General features: G+C 38.6%; 2 protein-coding genes across 2 annotated transcripts in view; both read right to left on the minus strand.

Moving 5' to 3' along the window:
* CENPE (centromere protein E) overlaps positions 1-3,944 on the minus strand; it is a 57,028-nt gene extending 53,084 nt beyond the window's left edge. The window contains 3 exon segments of the mRNA XM_087962598.1: positions 1,130-1,227; positions 3,335-3,402; positions 3,831-3,944. Coding sequence (XP_087818724.1) covers positions 1,130-1,227; positions 3,335-3,402; positions 3,831-3,944 — 280 coding nt within the window.
* A 1,440-nt stretch (positions 3,945-5,384) lies between these two features.
* On the minus strand, positions 5,385-22,382 carry LOC113428494 (radial spoke head protein 6 homolog A-like). The gene is made up of 7 exons (XM_087962599.1): positions 22,371-22,382; positions 13,185-13,837; positions 10,797-11,034; positions 8,561-9,319; positions 7,693-7,831; positions 7,299-7,416; positions 5,385-5,805 (listed from the first exon to the last, which is right to left on the minus strand). Exons 1-7 carry the CDS (start codon positions 22,380-22,382, stop codon positions 5,577-5,579), a joined length of 2,148 nt encoding a protein of 715 aa, XP_087818725.1. The 3' UTR covers positions 5,385-5,576.
* Positions 22,383-24,658: the final 2,276 nt, after the last annotated feature.

Consider the following 24,658-nt stretch of genomic DNA (forward strand, 5'->3'; position numbering starts at 1 on the left):
TTGGCTTATGCTGAATCACAAGTATTATCCTTCATATAGTATCCTATTTAATGGTTATACATAAAGTTTTTTATTCTGAGTATAACCTGGAAATGCACAATATTCATTTTTCTGTGGAAAAATGAAGATGTAAGAAAATTCACCAAAGACAGAAGAACAAAAATTAAGATACGAAAATTTCCAGAAAAGGAACTGCTGAAAAATAAGAGAGCAGAAAATCCGAAAAAGAGATAAAAACTTAAACAGGAAAATCTCATTTGTAATTTTAAAAATTTACTGAAAACAGAACTATGGAACAACAATCATAGCAAGTTATGATGTTAATTGGCAAAACTCAAGAGACAACTAGGTTGCCCAGCAAAGAGAAAAATGACAAATATATCACCAAAATGATGGCCTCTGTAAAAATCTACCATATTCCAAGACAGGCTCTTCGGTGCTTAAGCATCAATAGAGAAAATTACTCATCTTTTTGATAAATTAGCTTTTTGTCTCGCCTTTCTTTTGTCTTCAGTAGGCAAACCTACTGATCCTATCTATCTACTAATCTTTTCTCAACAACACTGTGAGATGGATTGGGCTATGAAAAAGTGACAAGGCCAATGACACCCAAACAATTTTTGTGCCCTAGTCAAATCTAGAATTCATAGTCTCCTGGTTTTTAGAGCTAATAAATTCAAAAAACAGTTACTTCTTGGAGGTAAAAATGAAAGGTAATATTGAATGTAACATGAACAATTAGTTACAGAAGATGTAGCAATGCATGCACTGCAATTGAACAAGTCAAAGAATTATTATTCATTCATACATTTACAAGAGTCACTGTTCTGGGCATAGAAAGAACAGTGATATCTTCCCATCATATATGCTATCTTTAGCCACCAGAAAAACAGACTGGATTACAGATTACCAAAACAAAGAATGATATTCAATGCTTCTCCTAAAAAAACACCAGTATGCATCTGCTATACACATATAAAATGAACAAAGATCAAGAAGGTTAGTTACTACATTTAGTATGGCATTTTAATTAATCAAGACATTCCATTCGTAAATTCTCCTATTACTTTACATATACTCATGCTGAAAACCACACAAATACACATATCAGGAGTTATCAAGAGCTTACCAAAGACAAACGAGTTGGTTCCATCTATTTGTGATACAGTGCAGTCTTCACTTTTCCATGAAACCTGTCCTTTTTCATCAACAAGATCTTCATTTTCTCTGAAAGAATGAATCGGGTTTTCAGGTCATTAGATTATTTCAGGAATAAAGAGAAACCTTTTCCTTAAAAATTAATATGCCCCTTGATGAGTGTTAACAGTTTGTGGATCTCATCCACACACAAGGTTTGTAGTTTCTGAAATCAAAAATGCATACCACACTCTCAGCTGGTATGTAAACTAACATGAGAAAGAGTAGAGTTTTACCCAATTATAAATGGGAATAAGATTATTGTTATTTATTATTCTTAGAGATTAGAATGGCCCCCACTCTAATACTCTTCCGGAAAGCACTGAAGACCTGGTTCTGCCAGCGGGCCTGGGGAACCCAGAGTGGGATGGAGACCACCAAATGGCTCATGTGATCTGTTGTCGTCGGGGCAGGGGGGTGGGAGTTGGGGGGTGATTTTTTCCCCCAGGTTTTGTTCTATTGTACTTTATTAATTTATTTGATTCTTTTTGTTAGTTTTTATTGTTTTTTATTTTAAATATGGTTTTACATTCTGTAAACCGCCTCGAGTCGCCATGGGCGAATAGGCAGCAATATAAATTCGATAAATAAAATAAATAATGGAAATTAGGACTCTTCTGGTGCACTTCAGATTGATTAGGCACCATCAAGTCCATGCTGATTCTTAGTAACCAGATAGATTTTTCTCCATAATGAGTGCATTTCAGACAGAGAAGCCTTTTCAGGAAAACGAGATAGAACAGACAGGTCAGACCCAAATCCTAATCATTCAGATCATAGCAGTGAAACGTTTTCAAAAGAAAAAACCAGAAAGTTCAGTTGCCTCCTGTTAGGAATATGAGTCACCTAACAGGTATTTGGGTTAGAAATATATAAACCAGGATAAACATTTTAGTACTATATCTTTAAGGGAATGCAAGACCATGCAATTGGGTGTGGTTTCTCAAACAGCCATAAGATGGAGCCAGAAACCTGGGTTGTTTAGTCTTAGTCTCAGAAGAGAGTGTGTCTGAGTTGAGTATCTCTGTTTCCTTCTGTTGGAAAGTATTGCCCTTGCTCCATTTCTTCTAATTGATATTATTGGATTTAATGTAAGTCTGATACTGAACTGTTTTTGACACTGGAATTTGTTACTGGATTGAAAACTGACTGATTCAACTTGTGAATGACTTTGGACTGCTTATTTTGGACTTTGCTTAAACCTTTCTGGAAGTAAAAACCCACATTTACTCTACAGTGTATCTGTGTACTGTGTATTATTCCAACACTTCTCTCAAATACGTCTCCCTGTATGCGCTCATTCTCCTAATGGGGAATTACCTCAACACCTCCTGAAAAAGCACCTTTGGGACAACCAAGACCTGAAGGACTGAGAATCCCTACAGACATTCAGATCACAGTTTAATATTAAACATTTCACTATACTGACCCCTGGAAGGAGGATGGGGGTGTAGGATTTATTCCCTCCTTATATACATTAGATTAGATAAAGTCAGTTCCTTCCTTCTGTCTCTCCATTTAACTTATTTTCATAAGCTCCTACTATGAAAGGGAAAATTGGAAAGGAGAATCCTATTATTCCCTCTCTATATTTATTATTATTATTATTATTATTATTATTATTATTATTATTATTATTATTATTATTATTATTATTATTATTATTATTTATTATTATTATTATTATTATTATTATTATTATTATTATTATTATTATTATTATTATTATTATTATTATTATTATTATTAATTATTCCTCTCTCTACATTAGATAAAGTCAGTTCCTTATTTCTCCGTCTTTAACTTACTTTCATAAGCTCCTACTATGAAAGGGAAAATTGGAAAGGAGAATCCTATTATTCCTCTCTTCTATATTATTATTATTATTATTATTATTATTAATTATTATTATTATTATTATTATTATTAATTATTTTCTCTCTACATTAGATAAAGTCAGTTCCTTCCTTCTCCGTCTCTCCCTTTAACTTACTTTCATAAGCTCTGTACTACAAATGCTACATTGAACTGGAGGAAAAGCGGAGCTACAAAACTGGCGACCCCGAAAGAGCAAATCAGAAAAAAAAAGGCAACCCCTATCTAACCATAATAATACTAATAATAAAACTAAAACCACCTCGCAATGAGCGGCCGCACTCTCACGCAAACGGTAACGCCCCCTTCTTCCCTCCCGCCGCCTGGCTTCTAAAGGTCTTTTCTTTTTCCAACGGAGCCTCCGTATTTAAATTTTCTCCCAGGGCGCTTCCGATTGGTCGGTTGGCGAGGCAAGACCAAGTTCCTCCCAAGGCGGACTGAACCATTATTCCAGAGAGGGGTGGGTGGGTCGCCAAGGGCGAAAGGATCCAACCTCCTGTAAAAGGAAGAAACGGGATGGAATTAATCATTATTAGAGGAGAAGTCCATGCGGTATGGATTCCGGTCGCTTTTCTTCCAGGAAGGAGAAACGTGAAAAATGAGTGGCGATATATGTATATCTATCTATATTTCGTATTATTTGCCTTTAAAAAACAAAAAACCGGCGGTTGGGGATAGAGTTAAAAAGGCGGGCCTTAGAAGGCCGAAGAACCGCGAAAGCGGACGCCGATTGGCTGAAGGAGGCCTTCGGTTTAAACCCTGCAAAACGAGCCCGGGGTCCCGGTCGTGTCTCCGCTTCTTTGGTCAGCTGCCAAATTGGAAACAATGGCTGCGTTCATGGACCAGGCTCTAGCCATGGTCAGGGGAAGCATCGTGGTTCGCTAAATCAAACCACGGTGCTCCCACTGACCACGGCCAAGCGTGAATCTGGGGTTGCGGGATGAAAGAGACCCCGAAGGCCCCAATCGGTTGCATCAGCATAAACGGGTCAGATGGAAATGCGGTTGTAATGAGATGGGGGAGGGGGGGGGATACAAAGTGTGGTAGTCCAGGTGATGGATGTGTTGGAAGAAATATCCTTCGGGATTCAGTTCCAAGTGGGGGAAAAGACACTGGAAAGGTGGAGGCTGCTTGGAAAGATGCTTCCAGGATGGACAGGACCCCCCCATGGCTTGGAGCGTCACAGTGAAAAGGACCATCAGGTGCTTCAGGATGTTGGGTGAAGGAAAAGAAGGGCCAAGGGGCCGAGAGACCCTTCGTTATATACCCTCTGTTGGGCCCCCACCTCCACGTTTCCGGGGTCTTTCCCCCGCTTGGAACTGATATTTCTTCCAACAGATGGAAATGGAGCAAGGAGAGAGTCAATCTGGAAATAAGGAGAAGTTTTCTGCCAGTGAGAGCAATCAACCCATGGAACAGAAGCTGCTTTCGGATGTTGTGGGAGCTTCATCACTGGAAGCTTTCAAGAAAAGATTGGACTGCCATCTATCAGAAATAGTGTAGGGTCTCCTGCTGGAGCGGGGGTTGGACTAGATGACCTACAACAGGGGTGTTAAACTTGATTTCATTGAGGGCTGCATCAGGGTTGGGTTTGATCTTGGAGGCCCGGAGTGGGTAGTGCCAGCTTGACATGGCTTGTGTTGGGGGCGCCTGTGGTGGCCCGAGCACTCTGCCAGCAAAACCAGGCTCCTGAACTCCATTTTGGGCTGCAATGGCCTCCTGCAACCTTCGGCCAGTGAAAATGGAGCTCGGGAGGTCCGTTTTCGCTGGCAGAGGCACTGCGGGCCAGTTCTTCACTCTTTCCAGGGCAGTCCCCTGGGCGAGATCTAAGCACCCCATGGGCTGGATTTGCCCCTGGGCCTTGAGTTTGACACCCCTGACTTACAAGGTCCCTTCCAACTCTATTAATCTGAAGTAACCTTGTAAAGAAATCAAAAATTAAATATGGCTATGATTGATTATGTATTGCCTTTGGAAGAAAAGAAAAAGAAAGGAAGGAAGGGCAAAGATGTATATGTTCAAGATGACGAGGTTGGAAAATAAGGATGGCAAGTATTTGTGTAAAATATGTTTTCTTTGGAATAACATGGATGGTATTGACATATCATATTTGTGAAAAACTGGCTTATGAACACACAGTATCGCCATTTTGTCTTACTGCATCTGGCTTTAAGCAAGGTTTGTGAGTTATCTAAGATTGCCACCAGTACCATATTTAATAAATTGTTTCCTTGTTGAAATAAAATAGTTAATAAGCTATTAAACATTACTCTTTTTCATCTTGGTGATACATCACAACTGCTGGAAACAAATTTCATTCAAAATTGAGATTTATTGCTATTTCAAACTGCTTTCTTTTAAAAAAAAAAAACTATTTCAGAGTTTTATTTTTCATTTACTCATCAAAGTTACTACAAACCATCAATGTATTTTACAGAATACAGTATTAGAATACATTTGTAAAAAAGTTTATCCTTAACAAAACTATAACAGAATTTTTGAGCTTAATCCTCGTCCTCGTCTTCCTCTTCCTCCATTTCTTCCATTTCTTCTGCTTCCAGTGCCTCCTCTTGGGCAACCTTGAGTGTCATCTCTTCTTCCACAGTTGGATCAAGGCCTTCAGTGACTTCAGGTCCAATAATATATTCTAGCTGCACTGGAGGTGGCAATGTAGGGTTGAAATTTTCTGGACTGTATTTGTGACCCCAGCCAATGTAAATGTTATCAAATTTCCTAAAACAAAAAGCAGAAGACTCTAACGTTATTAAAAATGCACATCTAATTAGTGATGCCTCTTTCCTCCAGCCCCCCCCCCCCCCATCTCACCCTGGGCAATGTGTATCACTCTTTCCCAATCAAGTTGGGACTTCCAAGCCTCAGAATTTCTAGCTAACATGACCATGAAATGCTCCAGAATGGGAAAAATTGATCCCCTCTATATATATCTCTTACCAAGTTTATTTTTATTTTTTATTTTATTTGCCAATTGTTTACAAGATAGTAAGTATAAGTGTATACATAGTTGTGAATACATGAAATGGGTAATACATGAAATAAGAAAAATAAAAGAAGAATAAGAGAAACAAAAGGACAGGGACGGTAGGCACGTTGGTGCGCTTATGCACGCCCCCTACAGACCTCTTAGGAAAGGGGTGAGGTCAATAGTAGACAGTCTAAGGTTAAAGTTTTTGGGGTTTGGGGAAGAAACTACAGAGTCGGGTAGAGTATTCCAGACATTGACCACTCTATTGCTGAAGTCGTATTTCCTGCAATCAAGTTTGGTGCGGTTAACTTTGAGTTTGTATCTATTGTGTGCTCTTGTGTTGTTATGGTTGAAGCTGAAGTATTCATTGACAGGTAGGACATTGCAATGTATGATTTTATATACCATGCTTAAATCAGACCGAAGACGGCGTAATTCAAGGTTTTCTAGTTGTTTCCTTTGTCTATTCTGTGTACACTGCAGAACATCTGTTCAAATTTTCTTCAGTTGAGAGGAGTCCAGAAAATAGATGCATGATTATAGCTTTAAAAATACATAGAGCGGTATTCCCCTGCCTACACAATTGGCAGCAAAAAACATGTTTATTAGCATACATCTAGTTTGGCCTTAGCGTGGACAAGTTGAGGAAAGTATGAAGAAAATGGCTTTGGGAACTCTGCAATCTCTTAATAATTTTTCCAGGCTAAATCATATGCCTGGGAAGGAGTTGAAATCCACAAGTCTTAAAGTTGCCAGTGTTGGAGACCCCTGCACCTTAACCCATGGGGACTTTTTTTTCTGGACTTCTGTAGTCACTGGCTAGATGCAACCTATTTTGAAGGTTGGCTTCTCATTCCCACAGCAAATTCCATCCCGTTCTGTCCTGTTTTCAGATAGTTATCTTGCTGATGGGCAGAGAGTGAATCCCACACTTCTTAATTTGTTTCTAACAGATCAGTTGTATAATTTATAGCTTGAAAAAAAAAGGACTAAAGGATGCATTGTATTATAGTCACATATACCAAACTGCCTGGCTTGATCCCAAATTTTGTTGTGGAAAAGATTAACGTTTACATTTCTCAGTAGATGCCACTGGCTTGATTTGAGTGAAAACTGTATAAAAACAGTGCCTTTTAGTCCTCTATAAATAAGTAAACCAACCATTGATTGAGATGGAAAATTACAAAACAGAGATTTTATAATTGGAAGTAATCACAACATTACATTGATCCTGATTGCCTACCTTCCAACAGCAAAGGCGTATGCTCCAGGCCACAAGTTAGCTTGAAGGACAGCAAGGGCATATTGAGGAACTAAATGTGTTGAAGCATCAGAGGAGCATGGAGTGATGTTTTGAATATCTGTTAAGAACAAATTGATTTTGGGGTATCAGAAATATTTTGTACCAAATTATGGTGTTGGGATAAACTAACAGAAAAAGATCAGAAGCCATAGTCCTGTGTATAGAAAAATACGCCTTTATATTAAAAAGTTTAATTGTGTACCATGGGATAAGTTGATTTAATAAAATCACTCCATGGTTGACCATGACCTGCTTTCTCACTGGCCAAAACATCCATGTTCCCAAAACTTAAGAAGAAAAGAGAACCAGCCAGGTGAGGTTTTTGCTGTAGTACCTGCATCTTCAGAGAGGGGTGTGAGAAGAAGAGGTCCTGTTTCTTGTAACTCTTCTGGCTCTTCCTGTTTCTCTTCTTCATCCTCCTCTTCCTCCTCTTCCTCTGATTTTTGATAGGGATTAATCCAGGTACAGCGCCCCTGCACCCAAAGGAACCAGAGTCAGCGAGGTCAATGACTTGTTTCATTTGCCTACAAGGCCACATATATATGCCACACTTCTCTCCACTCAATGTCTCCAGTGCCTTATCTTAGCTCTCCTCAGTCAGGCTTATTCACCTTCAGTAAGCTGCCTGGCATTTTAAAATCGTGCCATACCTGAGTGTATGGATCATTTTTGGGGCATATACCCACCAGACTCAATTATTTGGAAGCCTGCACTCACAAACAAAAAAATCTCCACACCACAAGCCAAGCAAACACCTGGGCACAAACAGACACACCCCCCCGATACCTCCAGCTCAAACACACCCCAACTAGGCACCCAGATGAAACCTAGCTTCCTAATAAATGATAGCCGTCCGTTTACTCGAAGCCAAGCTGCACTAAAAGCCTCCAATACAGGACACACAATGTTGCCAGCCAATCAAGACAAAAAACACTACAAAACAGAAGATATTAGAAACACCAATCAAGCAGAACACAGCAAACTCCAAGACCAATAAACACAGACCAAGACTCCCAACCAATCAGGATGAAGAAAAAACCATTCTAACAGCAGTAGGCTAGCACCAAATTTAAAACAGAAACGGCTGTGAAAGCCTGACATCACAGACGAACACAATACAGAAGCCTGATGATGACAGATGATGGTTCTTTTTTTTTTTTTTGACACCACTTAGCAACAAGTGCAGATTTTGTTAAGCATACCTGTTTTAAAATATTCTGTACATGATGCACCCAGTTGGAAAGGGTATCCAACATCTCTGGCACAGGAATGGGTTCAAAGTCAGGATTTTCTTCATAATTGTCTCTTCCAGCTCCGCCTTCTTCTTCTTCGTCTCCTTCTTCTTCTCCAAACTGATAAAACCCGAGTGGACTGACCTGTGTTGCCGCTGAAATGCGGGCAATCTGAGCCCTCAGATAATTAGCTTCATTGCCTGGGAAAGGTGGATAGCACACAACGGCAGCATCTAACTTTCCCACTAAGAACTTCTTAATTTTCCTGGCGTTCACGATCTGAGCTGGAGTCACCTGGGGTAATTTCATCCAAGGTTTGCCTGGTTCATTGCAAACATAATAAGTGTATTTATTAGCACCGGTCCGATAATCTTCTTTTGGGATTACAGGTGGTGGCTTGTAGTTGGGTTTTGGTGGCTCATCTTTTTCTTCTTCATCTTCTTCATCTTCATCCCTGGCCTCAATTCCCTCTTTTAGTCCTTCCTCGGCAGTTTCTTCTTCCTCTGCTTCTTCCTCTTCTTCTCCTTCACGGAATTCAACTTCAGCTACAATATAGTTGGCTTCAATACCTAAGAGTTTGCCCCAGAAGCGACATGTTTGGATTGGATGAGTGGCAACCAGTTGTTTGAGGGCAAGGAATATGTGATAGTATTCTTCTGAGCTCAAACCAATTCCAGCCTGTTCAAAATAGTAAGCTGTCTCCATTACATTGGGTAGAGGAGTTTCTGGCTAAAGAGGAAAACCTTCAATTAGGAAGCATAATAATGGAATAGTGTTTCACTATATATCTAAGCATTTATTCCTACTGGAGCAATCCTAAACATACTTATAAATTAGCACTGAATTTAATAGGATTCACTCACAAGTAATACATAGCCTTGACATTTTCCTCCCATGTAATGTTCGTTGCAGTGAATAGTCTGAAAAATTACTGCGCGCAAGAGTACAATGCTACCTGAATATAGTCTACTACCTGAATATAGGGTTAATTGGAGTAGCAGATAACCTGCTTTTGATCAAGCTAACCAGCATGGTACAAACATACCAAATAGTTTATGAAACTTATGATCAACCCATGGTACAAATTCTATCAAATGGTTGATGAAAATTATGCAGAAAATCCCACATTTATCTCCATCCCTAATCATTTGTGTAATATATCTGTGAATGAATATGCATCTGCTTGAGATATACTGATACTTGACTTACAATTGTTCATGTAGTGACCGTTTGAAGTTATAACAGCACTGGAAAAAAGTGACTTATGACCATTCTTCACAACTATGACCATTGTAGCGTCCTGTTAAGTGAGTTTTCCCCCATTTTACTGTTGTTAAGTGAATCACTGGAGTTGTTAAATTAGTAACACAGTTGTTAAGACAATCATGATCAAAATTTGGATGCTTGGCAATTGGTTCATATTTATGATGGTTGATTTATGATGCCTGCAGTGTCTTGGGGTCATGTGACCACCTTCTGCAATCCCCTGACAAAGTCAACAGGGAAGCCCCATTGTCTTAACAACTGTGTTACTAATTTAACAACTCCAGTGATTCACTTAACAACAGTAAAATGGGGGAAAACTCACTTAACAAATGTCTCACTTAACAATGGAAATTTTATAATGTAATAGACTAAATAATTTTGTAATAGAAATTTAATAGATTGATATAAAATATAATATAGACATATATAACCATTAGATGAAAGTGTAACATAAATTTTAAAATAAAATTTGGAATATCTCGTATAAAATGATGGAATAAATAGTTTAGTCATGGATGATTAATAACTGATAAATATATAAGCATATGTTAGTTTGACAATATGAAAATTGATATAAACTGTGAGTAATGACTACAAAAGGATAGCACAAAAGATTTGTAACCAACTGACACATTGTATGTATATAAAATGGAAGATGGTTTTATGTTTTTATGTTTTGTTTGTATATGTTTGTCTTAAGAAATAAAAACTTTAAAAAAAAAACAATGGAAATTTTGGACTCAATTGTGTCTGTACATCAAGGAATACCTGTATAAGGTTTGTCTGTTTATCTCCTTTCTACAACCATGCAGCATGTACATGCCCCATAAAATAGGGCAAAATGGAGCAAAATTCACTTAGCAAATGTTTTACGTAGCTATATAAATTTTGGGCTCAATTGTGCTTATAAGTGAAGGACTATTTTATTGGACTGACTCACCAATTCCTCTTCTGGTTTTTGATCTGCGCCATCTCCACCACCTGCCTTTTGGAACAGAGTTTTGTACATTTCAGCCAATTCACATGTTGGATGTTTTTCAAATTCATCTCGGAGGGTGTCCAATTTCTTTTGGAATCGAGCACACTTTATATCCTTACTGATGTTCTCGATTATATCTGCTGGATTTTCAGGCCGCTCTTCCAGAATCTTTGCCAACATGTCAGAAAGATGGTCATACCTGTGTGTTGTGGCTCCGAGTCCTGAGTCTGCATTCTTAGAGGAAGAGGATTCAGAAGATGAGGAGGAGGTGGAATTGGGAATGCCTTCCTCCCCAGGACCTTCCGAAGAGGCAATGCCTTCCTCCCTGATTATGCCTCAGGTTTCGGCAGATAACCGAGAGGGACAGCATGAGGCTAATCAGGAGGAGGAGGAGGGCATATCGGAGCAGCCTGTGACAGAGAATCAAGCAGACGAATGCTGGCTTGATGCTAGGCAACGTCGCAGGAGGAAGTGTGAGATGCAGCGCAGGAGGCGTGGACGAATCAGAGACTGAGCTGAGTTAGTGACACACCCCACAGGGAATAAAAGTGGGTGTGTTTGCTCTAGGAACTTCGCACGGGACAAAGTGTGAATTTTTCTGTGGAGATTCGTTGTATCCTGTTTCTGGAAAGCTCTAGTGATTTATGTTCCTGTTATCTCGTCGGACTTGGCAGATACTGCCAAGAACATAGCCAGCTCAAGGAATTTAACTCAGTAAATACTGAATCTTCTTGTCTGCTTGTATTTGGTCGGAGTTGGGACTTCTCATCTATCTTGTGAAGGTGAGACATAACACCTATGTAATTATGAAAAAGAATTGCTATTGACCAACTAGGACCACCAATCACTGGCTCATTCCTCTCCCATGCTACTTCATTAGCTTTAAAACCAACCATTGTCAGAGAAGACCTATGACACCTGAAGATGTTACAAACTTTATTATCAACAAGATGCTGGGCTCAGAGGATGGAGGACTAACTTTTAGTTCATCCTCCATCACAGAAGCATGGGGTGACGTTTGGACAGAAATTTTGTCCCAGTCCAACTGATCTCAAAAGGAGAACAAAAAGTGGGAGCATTATGTACAGTGTTGAGTCCTGTACAAAACAGAATATCCATGTAATTGTAAATAAATAGTGGTACAAGCCTTTGTGGTCTGTAATCCATTTCTTAAGGTTGATGCATCCAATGAAGTGAGCTAAATTTGTTACAGCATAATCCTCAAGTATGCCATAATAAATTTAGAGTGTCAAAAATCTAGGTATCAGTAAAAGGATACTGAAAGTTCTTTGCTGTCATTTAGCAGTGATGCAAATATTTGCTACCCAGGTATAGTAGACTTATGAAATGTATCAATTTTAAAAACAGGCCACACAACTCAGGTTTTACTCAAGCAAACTAATCCAATGACAATTCTGGAAACTATTATTCAGCTTGGATTAATTTAAAAGCTCAGTGCTCCTTTATAATCTTTAAAGCTGGGACGGAGTAATATTTTTAAATAAAGAGTTTGGAGATAAATGATATCAACTTCTGTAACTTTTGGAGTTACAGGTTCTGCAAATTTATCAGATCCGAGTTGCAAATATCAGGGTTTTGACTTAAAAGGCTGGAGTTTCCTCTGTCTCTTTGCTGCCATCTAGTGTCTCATCGGGCTTCTGCAGCAGCAATCGCATAAGTATAAATTTCTTATTTTTTGTGTGAGGTCTCGCTTCCCAATCCAGCTCTAAAATGTACCCATTGGTTCAAACGTTAAACTCTGGTTGGACTGCCGTTGCTCAAAAACTCACAATGGCCGGCTTCCCACAACCACAAAAGTTAAACGGAGTGTGGTAGGCAAACCCAACACTGCTTGCAATTAATCTTGTTTCTTTTTTTTCTTTCCCCACGAACAGGGCCGTCTTAACAGCATTAAGGGGCCCGGGCAAAGCAGTGTACTGAGGCCCCTATGACAACTACTCACAGGAATAAAAACGGTCAATACAATGAAACATATATTTGCAGGTTAGTATTAATTTTTTAAAAACTCAGTAAAATGTAAGCAATAGCTTGCTCTGTTTATATGACGCAAGGTGGATTGAAGGATTAACGTACACCAGAGGTCTCCAAACTTGGCAACTTTAAGACATGTGGACTTCAACTCCCAGTTCAATTCTGGGAAGTTGAAGTCCACATGTCTTAAAGTTGCCAAGTTTGGGGACCCCCGATGTACACAGATTAGTATGGGGCCCAGGGGCAAGTGCCCATCAGGCCCAGGCATTAACACAGCCCTGCCCGAGAATCACTGGCACCTGCGGGTGCAGGTTTCCTGGCCGAGGCAGTTTTTGGTTCCATTCCTCTGCTACTCACAAGCTGACACCAGTTTTGACGCTGGTTCGCAACAGGTAGGCTTTGGCATTCTTTATCGCCAGAGCCCGAGGACCCGGATCCGGAATTTGGTCTTTGTATAAATTCATCATCCCCAGCTGGGACAGGTAGCCAGGTTCCTGGGGCTGATAAGGGCCGTGACTGTCCGACTGCAGGATCTGGCTGCTCCTGGATGCCGAGGTTGGGAAAGTGGTCCCTGGCCTCTGATCCAGGAAGCTGGGTGGCTGCTGCGGCAGCTGCTGCCAAGACACGCCGGCCCTCGAATCCGCCATGGTGCCCCTCGATTGAAAGAGGGCGCCTCTGGCTTGCTGGGGCTGGTAGACGTTGCCTCGGCCTTCCTGCTGCTGGTCGTAAACGCTCAGCCGAGGCTGCTCAGGCTGGTAGACGGCGCTTCGCTGGGGCTGCACCGGAGCCGGACCCAGCGGCTGGCTCTCTTCACGGGGGACCCCGTCCGCATCAGGCACGTTGGGGTCCCCGGCTGGTCTTCGGGGGGTTCTTCCATTTGGCAAAAGCGGGCGAGCGCAAGATATCGCGCTTCGCCTGGCCGAAACGCTTCGCCTTTTGCAGTTTGCGCCAAGCGTTGCTAAGGTCAACCGGGCACCGTTGCTAGGGAAAGCGGATTGGCTGCGACGCTCCTAACGAGGAAGAAGAGCGCCTCCAGTGGTCGCCTTGGGAAACCGTGTTGGGCGGGTCTGCCAGGAGTTGTTCAGCCACTGTGTGGAAATTCAGTTGCTGGGCTTAGCCAAGGCGTGAAGCCAGATCCCCCAGGACAGGGGTGTCCAACCTTGGCAACTTTAAGTCTTGTGGACTTCAACTCCCAGAATTCCTCAGCCAGGAATTCTAGGAGTTGAAGTCCATAAGTCTTAAAGTCGCTGGCTGAGGAATTCTGGGAGTTGAAGTCCATAAGTCTTAAAGTTGCTAAGGTTGGAGACCCCTGCCCAGGATTGTCGAGTTTGTTTTGTGAGCATGGTCCAGATTGCTTCGTTGACCGGACATCACTGTCTTTTTTTTTTTAAATGTTTTAAAGAAAACATAAAAACAACACTAATATAATAAAGGGAGAAAGAAGGAAAACTTTAAAAAGTGCAGAGAGAAACAATAAAAAGATAGAAAGAAGCTTCTGATTTCTTCTGTAGCAGATATAATAAAATTATCTCTTACTCTGGTTACAAAAAGCTCTCACTGTTTTCTATTGACCATTTTTAATCATTAAAACCATCTGTTACAAGTGCATTTTCCCCATTTCATGCAAAAACTCTGCAAGGAGTTTCCAGTCAACTATTAATCGAATGATGATACTGAATTAGGTGCTACAGATATGCTAATGTTATTGCTAAAATGTATGATTTGTAATGTATCTAAACATGTATGATGTATGATATGAAACATACATAAAATGTATGTTTTGTTGACATATGAGAGAGAAAAAGGAGTAGAATAATGTATGATAAAGGGGCCAAAACTTTGCTTACAATATGCAAATGGAACAATGATAAAAAAAACTTGGCTAAATGGACTAAAATTTACATTATGCTCTAAACTTAAAGAGAATTTTTATAAAATGACATATTGAGTTACCTGCCAGACTTACCAGTAAGTATATTAGAAAAGACTAAACTATTTTCCACTGTAATGCAATACTTTTAATTTATAAAGGAAATGGCATTTCCTCTTTTGCTTGACAGTCCGGAGTGGGGAGGAAATATTCTACAACAGAGGTGCCCAACCTTGACAACTTGTGGACCTTGACAACTTGTGGACTTGAACTCCCAGAATTTCTCAGCCAGCCACACTGGCTAGAGAATTCTGGGAATAGAAGTCCACAAATCTTAAAAGTTGCCAAGGTTGGACACCCCGGACACTACAACTAAGACCAATGGTGACAGTCTAACCATTTGGCAGGAGATTAATGGACCCCAAGTTCAAAGAGGGCAATGTACATGAAAATAGATTGGCATAATATATGGTTGATATGGCTATCAGGTTGACTTGAAAACATTCTCAGAAGCTGATAGAAAAATATAGCAAGTCATGTATCCAGCAGATGGCAGCTGTATTCCAATGATGTTTTCTGGTGTAAAATTCAAACAAGAAACAAAATAATGTAACTGCATCCGTGGACAAAATGTTGAATGTGGTAGGATAGTTTTAAAGTGAAAATAATGTGTTCTGTTATAGAAATACAAGTGAAGTATTAACATGGGATGAAATGTACATGAAAGTACTGTTATAGTCTATTGTGAAAATCCACCCCCAATAGGGTTATTCTTACATAAAATCTCTTAATCAATTTGGGAAAGAAAATATATTTCCTTCTCTTTATTTCTAGGCTTCTTTTTAAAATGAGAAGAAATGTATCTTTCTGAAATTATTTGAAAAAGTATAAAATCACCTTTGGAAAATGATTCAGGGATAGTGTCTGCCCTGAATAAATGAAGTTATACTCAAAGTTGGTCAAATCATTTTAGTTACTTAGCCAGAAAATTGTGTTGAAGGTTGGTTGTTGGAAGCAGCCACTTCAAAGAATTTATGGTATGGTATAAAATGTTGTTTACGGATTAATTCCTACTCTTTGTTGTCTGCTGTAAACTAAACCGGGGTGTCAAACTCATGTTGTCATGGCATTGTCACATGACATATCGGGACTTTCCCCCCCTTTGCTAAACTAGGTGGGGCGTGGCCAGCACGTGATGCATCCGGCCCGCAGGCCACGAGTTTGACAGCCCTGATCTAAACAGGTTAATCAAATAAAGAATCTTATTATGAAGGGTGTAGGAAGCAATTCTGTAAGATGATAATTTCCCCCCATATTTCTTAGATTTCTTATGGAGAAAATTGTCATATCTTTAATTTATTCAGATGCTTCTGAATAAATTAAACTTTAACATTTGTAGGAAGGTAAGATTGAGGCTACCTATCTTATCCCACATTCCTGCCTTAAACATGTATGTCTATAGGATAAAATTTCCTCTATGTTCCTGCCTTTCTGTCTGCGCTAAGGCAAACCTGTGTGAGAAGAGCAACTGTAAGTGAATGGTTAAAGCAGGAGAGAAGACAGACCAACATGTGAAATGCCATTCTTTAATTATTTGAGGAAATTGCTATCATTACATGAGATTCTTTCATATAGTTAAAAATGTCCTTACTCTTTATTCAGTGTTAATTAATAGGGATGAGAGGGTTAAACACCATAATTTTATTGGATGATATAAAAAAGTGGGATTCGCATCTTTGGAAATGATTGTTCGGTTTTTCATTGTGTAGAAACCACCTTATATAGTGTCTGTTAATATCAGTGGAATAAATAATTATAATAATTTAGTTCTTAATTTCCAACCGATGCTCCATTGGATCTAACTTATTTTCCTTGTTACTATAATAGAACTGAAGATAAGGTTTTAAAAGGCTCTAAATTATCTTTGAGGCATGGTTTGTAAAGGACTAAGTATATGAGCCGTAGCTCAGTCAATCTCTTGACAAATGAGCTTTAAAATAATTAACACCGTTGATTCAATGTGCTTTTACCAATGTTAGAAGCTTAAAAGATCTCCAATCTGCCTCCCCTCGTTTCTTGGTACCTCACTGGCTCCATGGGAAGACAGGAATTCCCTCAGAGTGGGGTGGGGAGACGCCAGAGATGGAGTCTACCTATCTGAGGGCAAAGTTCCTACCTCTTCCACATTTCACACAGGATCAGAGCTCAAAACGGGCATCCTGAATTGCATAGGAAGGACACATTGAGACCAACATGTACATAAACCCCAAGTTCACACCAGTCCTGTTATAAAACCAAATTCCTGCAGCCCGTTTTCTCCATAGTCTACCCTTGAGAAAAGACCTTTTGTTCTTCAGAATAAAATCTCCTTATTGCATAGTATGATTGGATTTCAATTTTCTTAGATTTGTTATTGCTTCACCCCAACTTATGAAAACCACAAATTTTTCTCTCAAGAAACTGAATTAAGGTATTTAGAACAGACATCAATCCATTCGATTTGGGTTCTTCCTGGTTAAATATTTATAATTGCTGAAGAACATGGTATAGGTTGAAAGGTTTGGGCATTTTTAAAAAGCAATTAAAGCAAAGTTTCTTTTTCTTATTTTGTAAGATAGTACTAGTTAAGTGCTGAAATGCTTATCTGTGGGAGTTTTGCGATAAAAATAATAATAACTTGGGCCAGAGACAGATGCAAGTATTATTCCAGAGTAGAAGGGACAATTTTTTGGAGGTCAAAGCTTCAGTTTTCCATTTTGGGCCTGCTGGGAGAAGCACAAAGTGAGTAGGACATACAAGGCAGTTTTGTTTTTTGTTTTAATAATAGGACTTGTTTTCATATATTCTCCACTTTCCATGAAGGGAAACAATTATGTCAATTATGTTCCCAAGATCATAGAAAAGAAACTTAAAGCTTCTCTTGCTGTAGAAACATTGTCTATCTGCTAAAGACAGATACACTTAAAATGCAATTAGAATCTTAAATTAACAAAAATGAATTGCTAAGATCAATTACTTACCTATTTTAAGAACAGTCCTCTTGTGTGATGCAGGCTCAGTCTTACACATACACACCTTGCAATGGCTGATGAAATTAAATGGCAACTGTGGTGCAGCTGAACATAGAAAAAAACTAATGCAGCCACTCAACGTCCCTTCCCCCTGTGGAAATGCTATTAGGACTAAGGCAGGAAGCCATTCTTCTCGAGGGGGGGCTGATAGTCAGTACAGCTGCCTGCTAGAACAAAAGAGCCAATTTAGAATAGAATCTGGATTGATTTTGAATGGAGAAGATAGAAGCTTCACCATCAACTTGGGATACTAAAAGAGATTATGCACCAGCTAACTGTCTACTTTTTAATTCATTTTAGGTGCATGGATTTGCATCTCATCCACATTATATATTTTAAAAAGCTGTAAGTTGCCTATTCCTTTAACAACTTTTGGCGATTTACAAGATGCAATAAAACACCACTGATCTCCATGAAATGTAGAATAAGAGGAATAATGAGAATGGATATTAAACACAAATTCTAAAATGGTGGCATTAAAAGGCCTGAGAAAAATAAATATATTTTGAGCCCTTCTAAATTATCCAAAGGAGGAAGGTTGCTTCTAGCCCAATAACATTAATATTTCAGTACAGAAAATTCTTTAAAAATACTACCAATACTGTCTAAACAAATTAAAACATGATTTCCTAATGAGTTTAACTGGAGAATTAAGCACAAATTGAATTCTGACCCACTTGATGAAAACAAGAAGAGTCTTTTGAGTTGGGGTTCAGATTGTAGATCAATACGATAGAAGTGGATCTTAATAAAGCTACCCTTTCAACATCTATGTCATTAATTGAAAAAGAATTATACCTGAAGACCTAAAAGATGCCACAACTAATCATAGCTGACATCATCTGTCTTCATCCATTTGGGTTTTATTCAGCATCTCTAAAAGTGTATTAAGTATATTAAGCCCAAATCCTTATTAGGGAGGGGGTCATATCACTAGGACCTTGGTTATCCATTTCATCAGACAGCTGGAATCTAGTAATGTGTAAAACTATTAGAAAAATATTTCCCCTTTCTGGTAAGCTCCCTTTTTCACACATTGTCTTTTAAAAAGTTTTAAAAAAAGAGAGAATAAGATTCAGAGAACAGGAAGAAGGTTATTTAAGGTAAAAAAAAAAAACTATTTTAAAGAAAAAAAAAAAAAATGAAAAAGAAAAAAAAAGGAAAAATGAAAAAGAAAAAAAAAAAGAAAAGGAAGGTATGATGGTCCATGAAAGAAAACAAAAAAAAAAATAAAAAAAAAACTTCTTTTTTCTTTTAAAAAAAAAAAAAAAAAAAAAAAAAAGGAAGAAAAAAAAAAAAAAAAAAAAAAAAAAAAAAAAAAAAAAAAAAAAAAAAACCCAAAAAAAAAATAAAAAAAAATAAAAAGTCCCAGTTAAAAAAGAAATGGATGGGTGTGATTATTATTTTTAAACCTAACCAAAAAATTTCCCCCAAAACCCCCCCCCAAAGGCCCCTTTTTATATTCCCCCCCCCCCCCCCCCCCCCACCTCCCCACCCACACCCACCACCAACCTACCCAAACCCCCCCCCCCCCCCCCCCCCCCCACCCCCCAACCCCAAACCCCCAAAAAAAAAAGGGAAGTAAAAAAAACAAAACCCCACCCCCACCCAAAAAACAACCAACAAAACCCCCCCCCCCCCCCCCCCCCCCCCCCACCCCCCCCATAAAACCCCCATAAAACTTTTAAACAATCCGATAATGATGTCAGCAGATGGGAGGTTGAACAACTAGCCTTGTGGGTGCAAACAGAACAATCTTGAACTAAATACACTCAAAACCATAGAAATGGTAGATTTTAGGAGAAACCCTCCTATACAACCACCTCTTACAATACTAGACAACACAGTATCAACAGTAGATACCTTCAAGTTTCTAGGTTCTATCATATCTCAAGACTTAAAATGGACACCTAACATGAAAAACATCATCAAAAAAGCACAACAAAGAATGTTCTTTGTGCGCCAACTCAGGAAGGTCAAACTTCCCAAAGAACTGCTGATTCAGTTCTACAGAGGAATTATTGAATCTGTCATCTGCACCTCTATAACTGTTTGGTTTGGCTCTGCAACAAAATAAAACAGACACAGATTTCAACAGATAATTAGAACTGCAGAAAAAACAATTGCTACCAACCTGCCTTCCATTAAGGACCTGTAAAGAGCACGAATCAAAAAGGGGCTGTGAAAATATCTACAGACCCTTCACATCCTGGACATAAATTGTTTCAACTTCTACCCTCAAAACAATTCTATAGGGCACTGCACACTAGAACAACTAAACACAAGGACAGTTTTTTCTTTAATGCCATCACTCTGCTAAACAACTAATTCCTGCAACACTGTCAAACTACTTAGTAAGACTATATTACTATTATTCTTCTCATTCTATTACCTATCTCTTCCCACTTATGACTATAACCGTGTTGCTTGTATCTTTACAAATTGTATTGTTTTATTTGTTTCCTAGTATGATTCAATTACCTATGACTATCACTAAGTGTTGTATCTTATGATTCTTGATGAATATATTTTATTTTTTCTTTATGTATACTGAGAGCTTATGCACCAAAGACAAATTCCTTGTATGTCCAATCACACTTGGCCAATAAAGAATTATATTCTATTCCATCTGATAGACTGCTGATTTCCATTTGTTTCTGATATGATCAGGCAGAATAGTGCATCTGGTTCTGTCAATGTTATCTTGGTGGAACGGGAAGCATGCCCTTTTTATTGATTGCCATGTCTGCCTTCTGAAATGATGTCCCCCAGAGATTTGTGTAGCTCCCACTCCTGTGACATTTAGAATCATTAAGGAATCAGGGGCTTCTAAAATTGGATAAATAAATAAAGGGCATACTATTTATATTCAAAATGATTTGCACAGTAAAGAAATTATGTCTGTTGAAAGTAAGATTTCCTTGATAGACTATGCAAGCATTGGCAAAAGGGGCTAAAATATTCTAGAAACATGGAAAACAATAATGCAATGGACTGTGAGAATAACTTTGAGGAACAGGAGGAAGACAAAAAACAGGATATCATCAGTTCTCTTGCAGATTAAGGCAGAGAAGAGGGAGTCACTTGTAGACTTGCATATTCTACTACTATAAGTTTGTAATAAAAAGTAGTATTAGTGTTCATAACTTTGGTTTCCTAGTTTGGTCTATCTCAAAGGGTTATTTGGAAGTAGCTCAGGCAGATGACTTACTTTTTCACTAGAATATGAAAAGGGCAGAGGTATGGCACAATCAGACTTGCAAGAGTCTTATTTATTTTATTTTATTTATTTATTTAATTTATATTGCCACCTATTCACCCATGGCAACTTGAGGCGGCTTACACAATGTAAAACCATATTTAAAACAAAAAATAAAAATAAGAAACAACAAAAACTAACAAAAAAATCAAATAAATTAATAAACTACAATAGAACAAAATCTGGAAAAACAATTGCCCCCCAACTCTCACCCCCACTGTGATGACAGCAGATCACACTGGATTCTTATAGCTAATCTCAATAAAATCTTAGTTTCTGGCCTGTCTGCCTGGTAGGACTGATATCAACCTTGCTATGGCCATAGCCTCATTTTTATGAAATGAAGTGAAGGAATAGTGTTCCAGAGATATAGACACAAATTTTATTTGAACTCAACTGAATTCCAATATAAAATAATTTCATATTGATTTTTGTTATATAGAATTACTCAGAAGTTATTTCAAACAATCAGTCAATCATGGCTAGATATGACTGGGTAAAATTATTTTTTTTAAAGTCATTCATTATTACATTTAATTGCGGTCTTTTTCTGAGATCCCAAGGCAGAATACATGGATTTTTTTTTTCTTATTTTGTCCCTAGCTGATTGGCCTGAAAAAAAAAATCACTGGCATAGATCATCCAATAACTCTCTGGTTAAATGTACTTGTACCTAGTTCTTCCTGATTTGGTCCAATACCTAGCCCACAATGCTGCATTGGCACTAATGGAAGCTTTCTTCTATAAGTAATAACTTTGTTGTGTTAGTCTTTAACAATCCTTAGGCTTAACTCATCCTTTTCATGCTACAGCTCCAATTTTGCAATTGCTAATAATAATTTAGTTCTAATGTATTTAGTATTTCATCTAGTTTGGCTCTGGTATTTACTCTGCAAATATGGTCGCACTCCAGCTCAAAATTTCCACAGCTGAGTTTTAGTATTAGGAAACAAAACTTCTATAACTGAATCTTGGCGTCTTCTGCTTCTTACCAAACCTATCAATTTCAGTGGAATTAAGGCTCAGAATAATAATTAAAATGGGCTGGCCTAGAGCTATCTATATTAATTACAAATATCTACACTGTTTCAAGTTATATAGGTTAAAAAAATGTTTTGCAGAGTGATCTTATGGCACTTGTCCGTAAGAATGCTGATAGCAATAGGATGAACCTGGTGCTGAGCTTCTTGAGACCGAAACCATCCTGCACAATTAGAAACAGTATAGAAGCAATGTAGTTGATATTAACAATATGTGTTTAGTTGCCCATGAACCATAGTTGAGATTTGACTGCCTAGATAGCCAGCATTCAACTACCGTATGTGGATTCTAGCTGTGCTCACCTCATCTGCCATGTGAACTATATCTAGCACTCTGATTGTTTATGATGAAAGATATGTGAAGGATGTAAATATGATGAGAAATTTTGAATGAAGAACAGACTGTTTTGGGGGTAATGTCAACAGTGGATCTTGAAAAAAATTGGCAGGATAAGAAAGGAAAGGGCTAAATAGAAAATTAAATGACTTTATGAAGAGAGTGTATAAGTCTTGTATGAACAAGTATTGTAAGGTAGATTAATCTGCAACCAAATGGGAATTGGGAAAAGGAATGAGGATGTGAAAACTACTTCATAAAAATAAGGATAAATCCATAAAATATAGTTAAAAACATACCCTTCCCTCCCAAGTGCCAAACCAAACATCTTTACAGTTCAAATACAAAAAATACAAATAAATACAAAATTTATGACAATGTTTAATCCATGCATGTAATTTCTTTGACTTACTACTTATTGTATTTTTGCTGTTTGCATAACTTCCTCATCCAAATTGAACAAACTGAGGTATATTTTTATGTATATGTCTTAAGTATACAATATCTAAGTTTAATATCTATTCATATTTTTTCTGACTAGCAAATATTATTATGCTTCTTTCCATCTATAAAGATTATTATCTCAAGCAAGTTATTGGTTGCTTAGGGCACTTTCTGTAACACATGCTTATGTGTTGTGATTATAAACTCCATAAACTCCCAAAGTTTGGATAGTTGTCATCCTGCTGGCCTTTTGTAAGCTATTGAACACCTAGTTGTTCCTCTGGGCAGTGGGCTAGGCTGTTGACTGATCCTGTCTTGGTAGCGTGATAGTATATATTTTTTTAGTCACTCCAAGTACCATGTATTGTTATTAAATTGTTTTTGTTGGTTGTTTTTAATTGGCTGTTAGTCACCTAGAATCATGCATTAAGGGGTGACTATATAAATTTAATAGATGGGTATATGAATATATAGACATAGATGGCTAATTTGGGCAACCTAGATTAGGCTGTATTTATCTCATAAAACCTATTTGTTATAGAAAATGCAGTGAAAAAATTGAAAATTTCCTACAACTCTATAGAATGAAGTTGAGATTCTGCAGCCATTACATTCTTTATTAAATTATGAATTGGCTGTAGAAGCAGTAGGAGCTGCTTCCAACAGATGTTAGCAACATAAGGCTGTTCCCAAGGCAACCTTTATGGCTCAGAAACATAGAACAGTGCTTTCTTGAGAGTGAATGGAGAAACTGTTTTCTTTGTTGAACAAAATCTGCCAGACAAATCAGCAACCCAAATGCTGCCTATTAATTATTTTATGAAGATGCCTAATCATTAATATTAAGAAGAATAATTTGTTCAAAAGAAGAACCAGTTCTTATCATCCACCATCTCATAATCCTAGTAATGCCTCCTGAATATAAGTTCTAGTTCTGGGAATTAGGGGAAATCTTTGCGTCCTTTGCTATTCTGTCTTCTACTGTAAAATAAGAAGAAGAGAAAGAAAAAGAAAAAGTCATTGGAAATAATACAGTTGAATGTGGTGATGCTTCTCCTAATTAAACCTGCAAAAGCAAATGATACCTTAGATGGGTGCTATGGATCACTTCCCAAAATGATTGGGGAGAATCATTTTAGACAGTTTGCAAGCACAGCATATCTTTGTTATTCAATAAACAATCCAACTTCTTTTTGAGCTTGAAAGAATGCAGTGTAGCCTCTGAAACATATAAATAGGGATTGCCTAGAACAGGGGTGTCAAACTCAAGGCCTGGGAGACAGATCTGGCCTGTGGGGTACTTAGATCTGGCCCGTGCAGCCACTCTGGAAACAGTGAAGGACTGGCCCGGGGTGCTTCTGCCAGTGAAAACAGGCTCTTGAGCTCCGTTTTCAGCTGCCACGGCCTCCTGCAACCCTCTGCCAGTGAAAACAAAGCTCAAGAGGCCCTCTTGAGCTCCTTTCACCGGCACAGGGTTGCAGGAGGACATGGCAGCCAAAATGGAGCTTGGGAGCCCATTTTCACTGGCAGAGTGCTCCAGCCACCACAGGCACCCCTGACAGGGTGATATCAAGCTGGCCATGCGCCCTGGCCACGTCCCCCTGAGGTCAAGCACAACACTCAATGAAATAGAGTTTGATATCCCCAGCCAGGGGTGGGATTCAAATTTTTTAACAACCGGTTCTATAGGCGTGGCTTAGGTGGTGGGTGTGGCTTGGTGGTCATGTTATTGGCTGGGTGTGGCCAACTCAATATCACTCACATCAAGGCACGCATCTCCTCGCCTGGCCTCTCATGACTGTGGGGATGC

This window comes from Notechis scutatus, chromosome 4 (genome assembly GCF_049901735.1).
Source record: "Notechis scutatus isolate UNSWTSFEM ecotype Mainland chromosome 4, rNotScu1.2, whole genome shotgun sequence".
In the NCBI taxonomy this organism is placed as follows: domain Eukaryota; kingdom Metazoa; phylum Chordata; class Lepidosauria; order Squamata; family Elapidae; genus Notechis; species Notechis scutatus.

What these genes read in the sequence shown, in the direction of transcription:
- LOC113428494 (XM_087962599.1), bottom strand. An exon ending in TACAGAATATTTTAAAACAG is followed by an intron (nt 7,832 to 8,560) that starts GTATGCTTAACA and finishes CTTTGGGTGCAG; the next exon opens with GGGCGCTGTACCTGGATTAA. An exon ending in ACCCCTCTCTGAAGATGCAG is followed by an intron (nt 7,417 to 7,692) that starts GTACTACAGCAA and finishes TGTTCTTAACAG; the next exon opens with ATATTCAAAACATCACTCCA.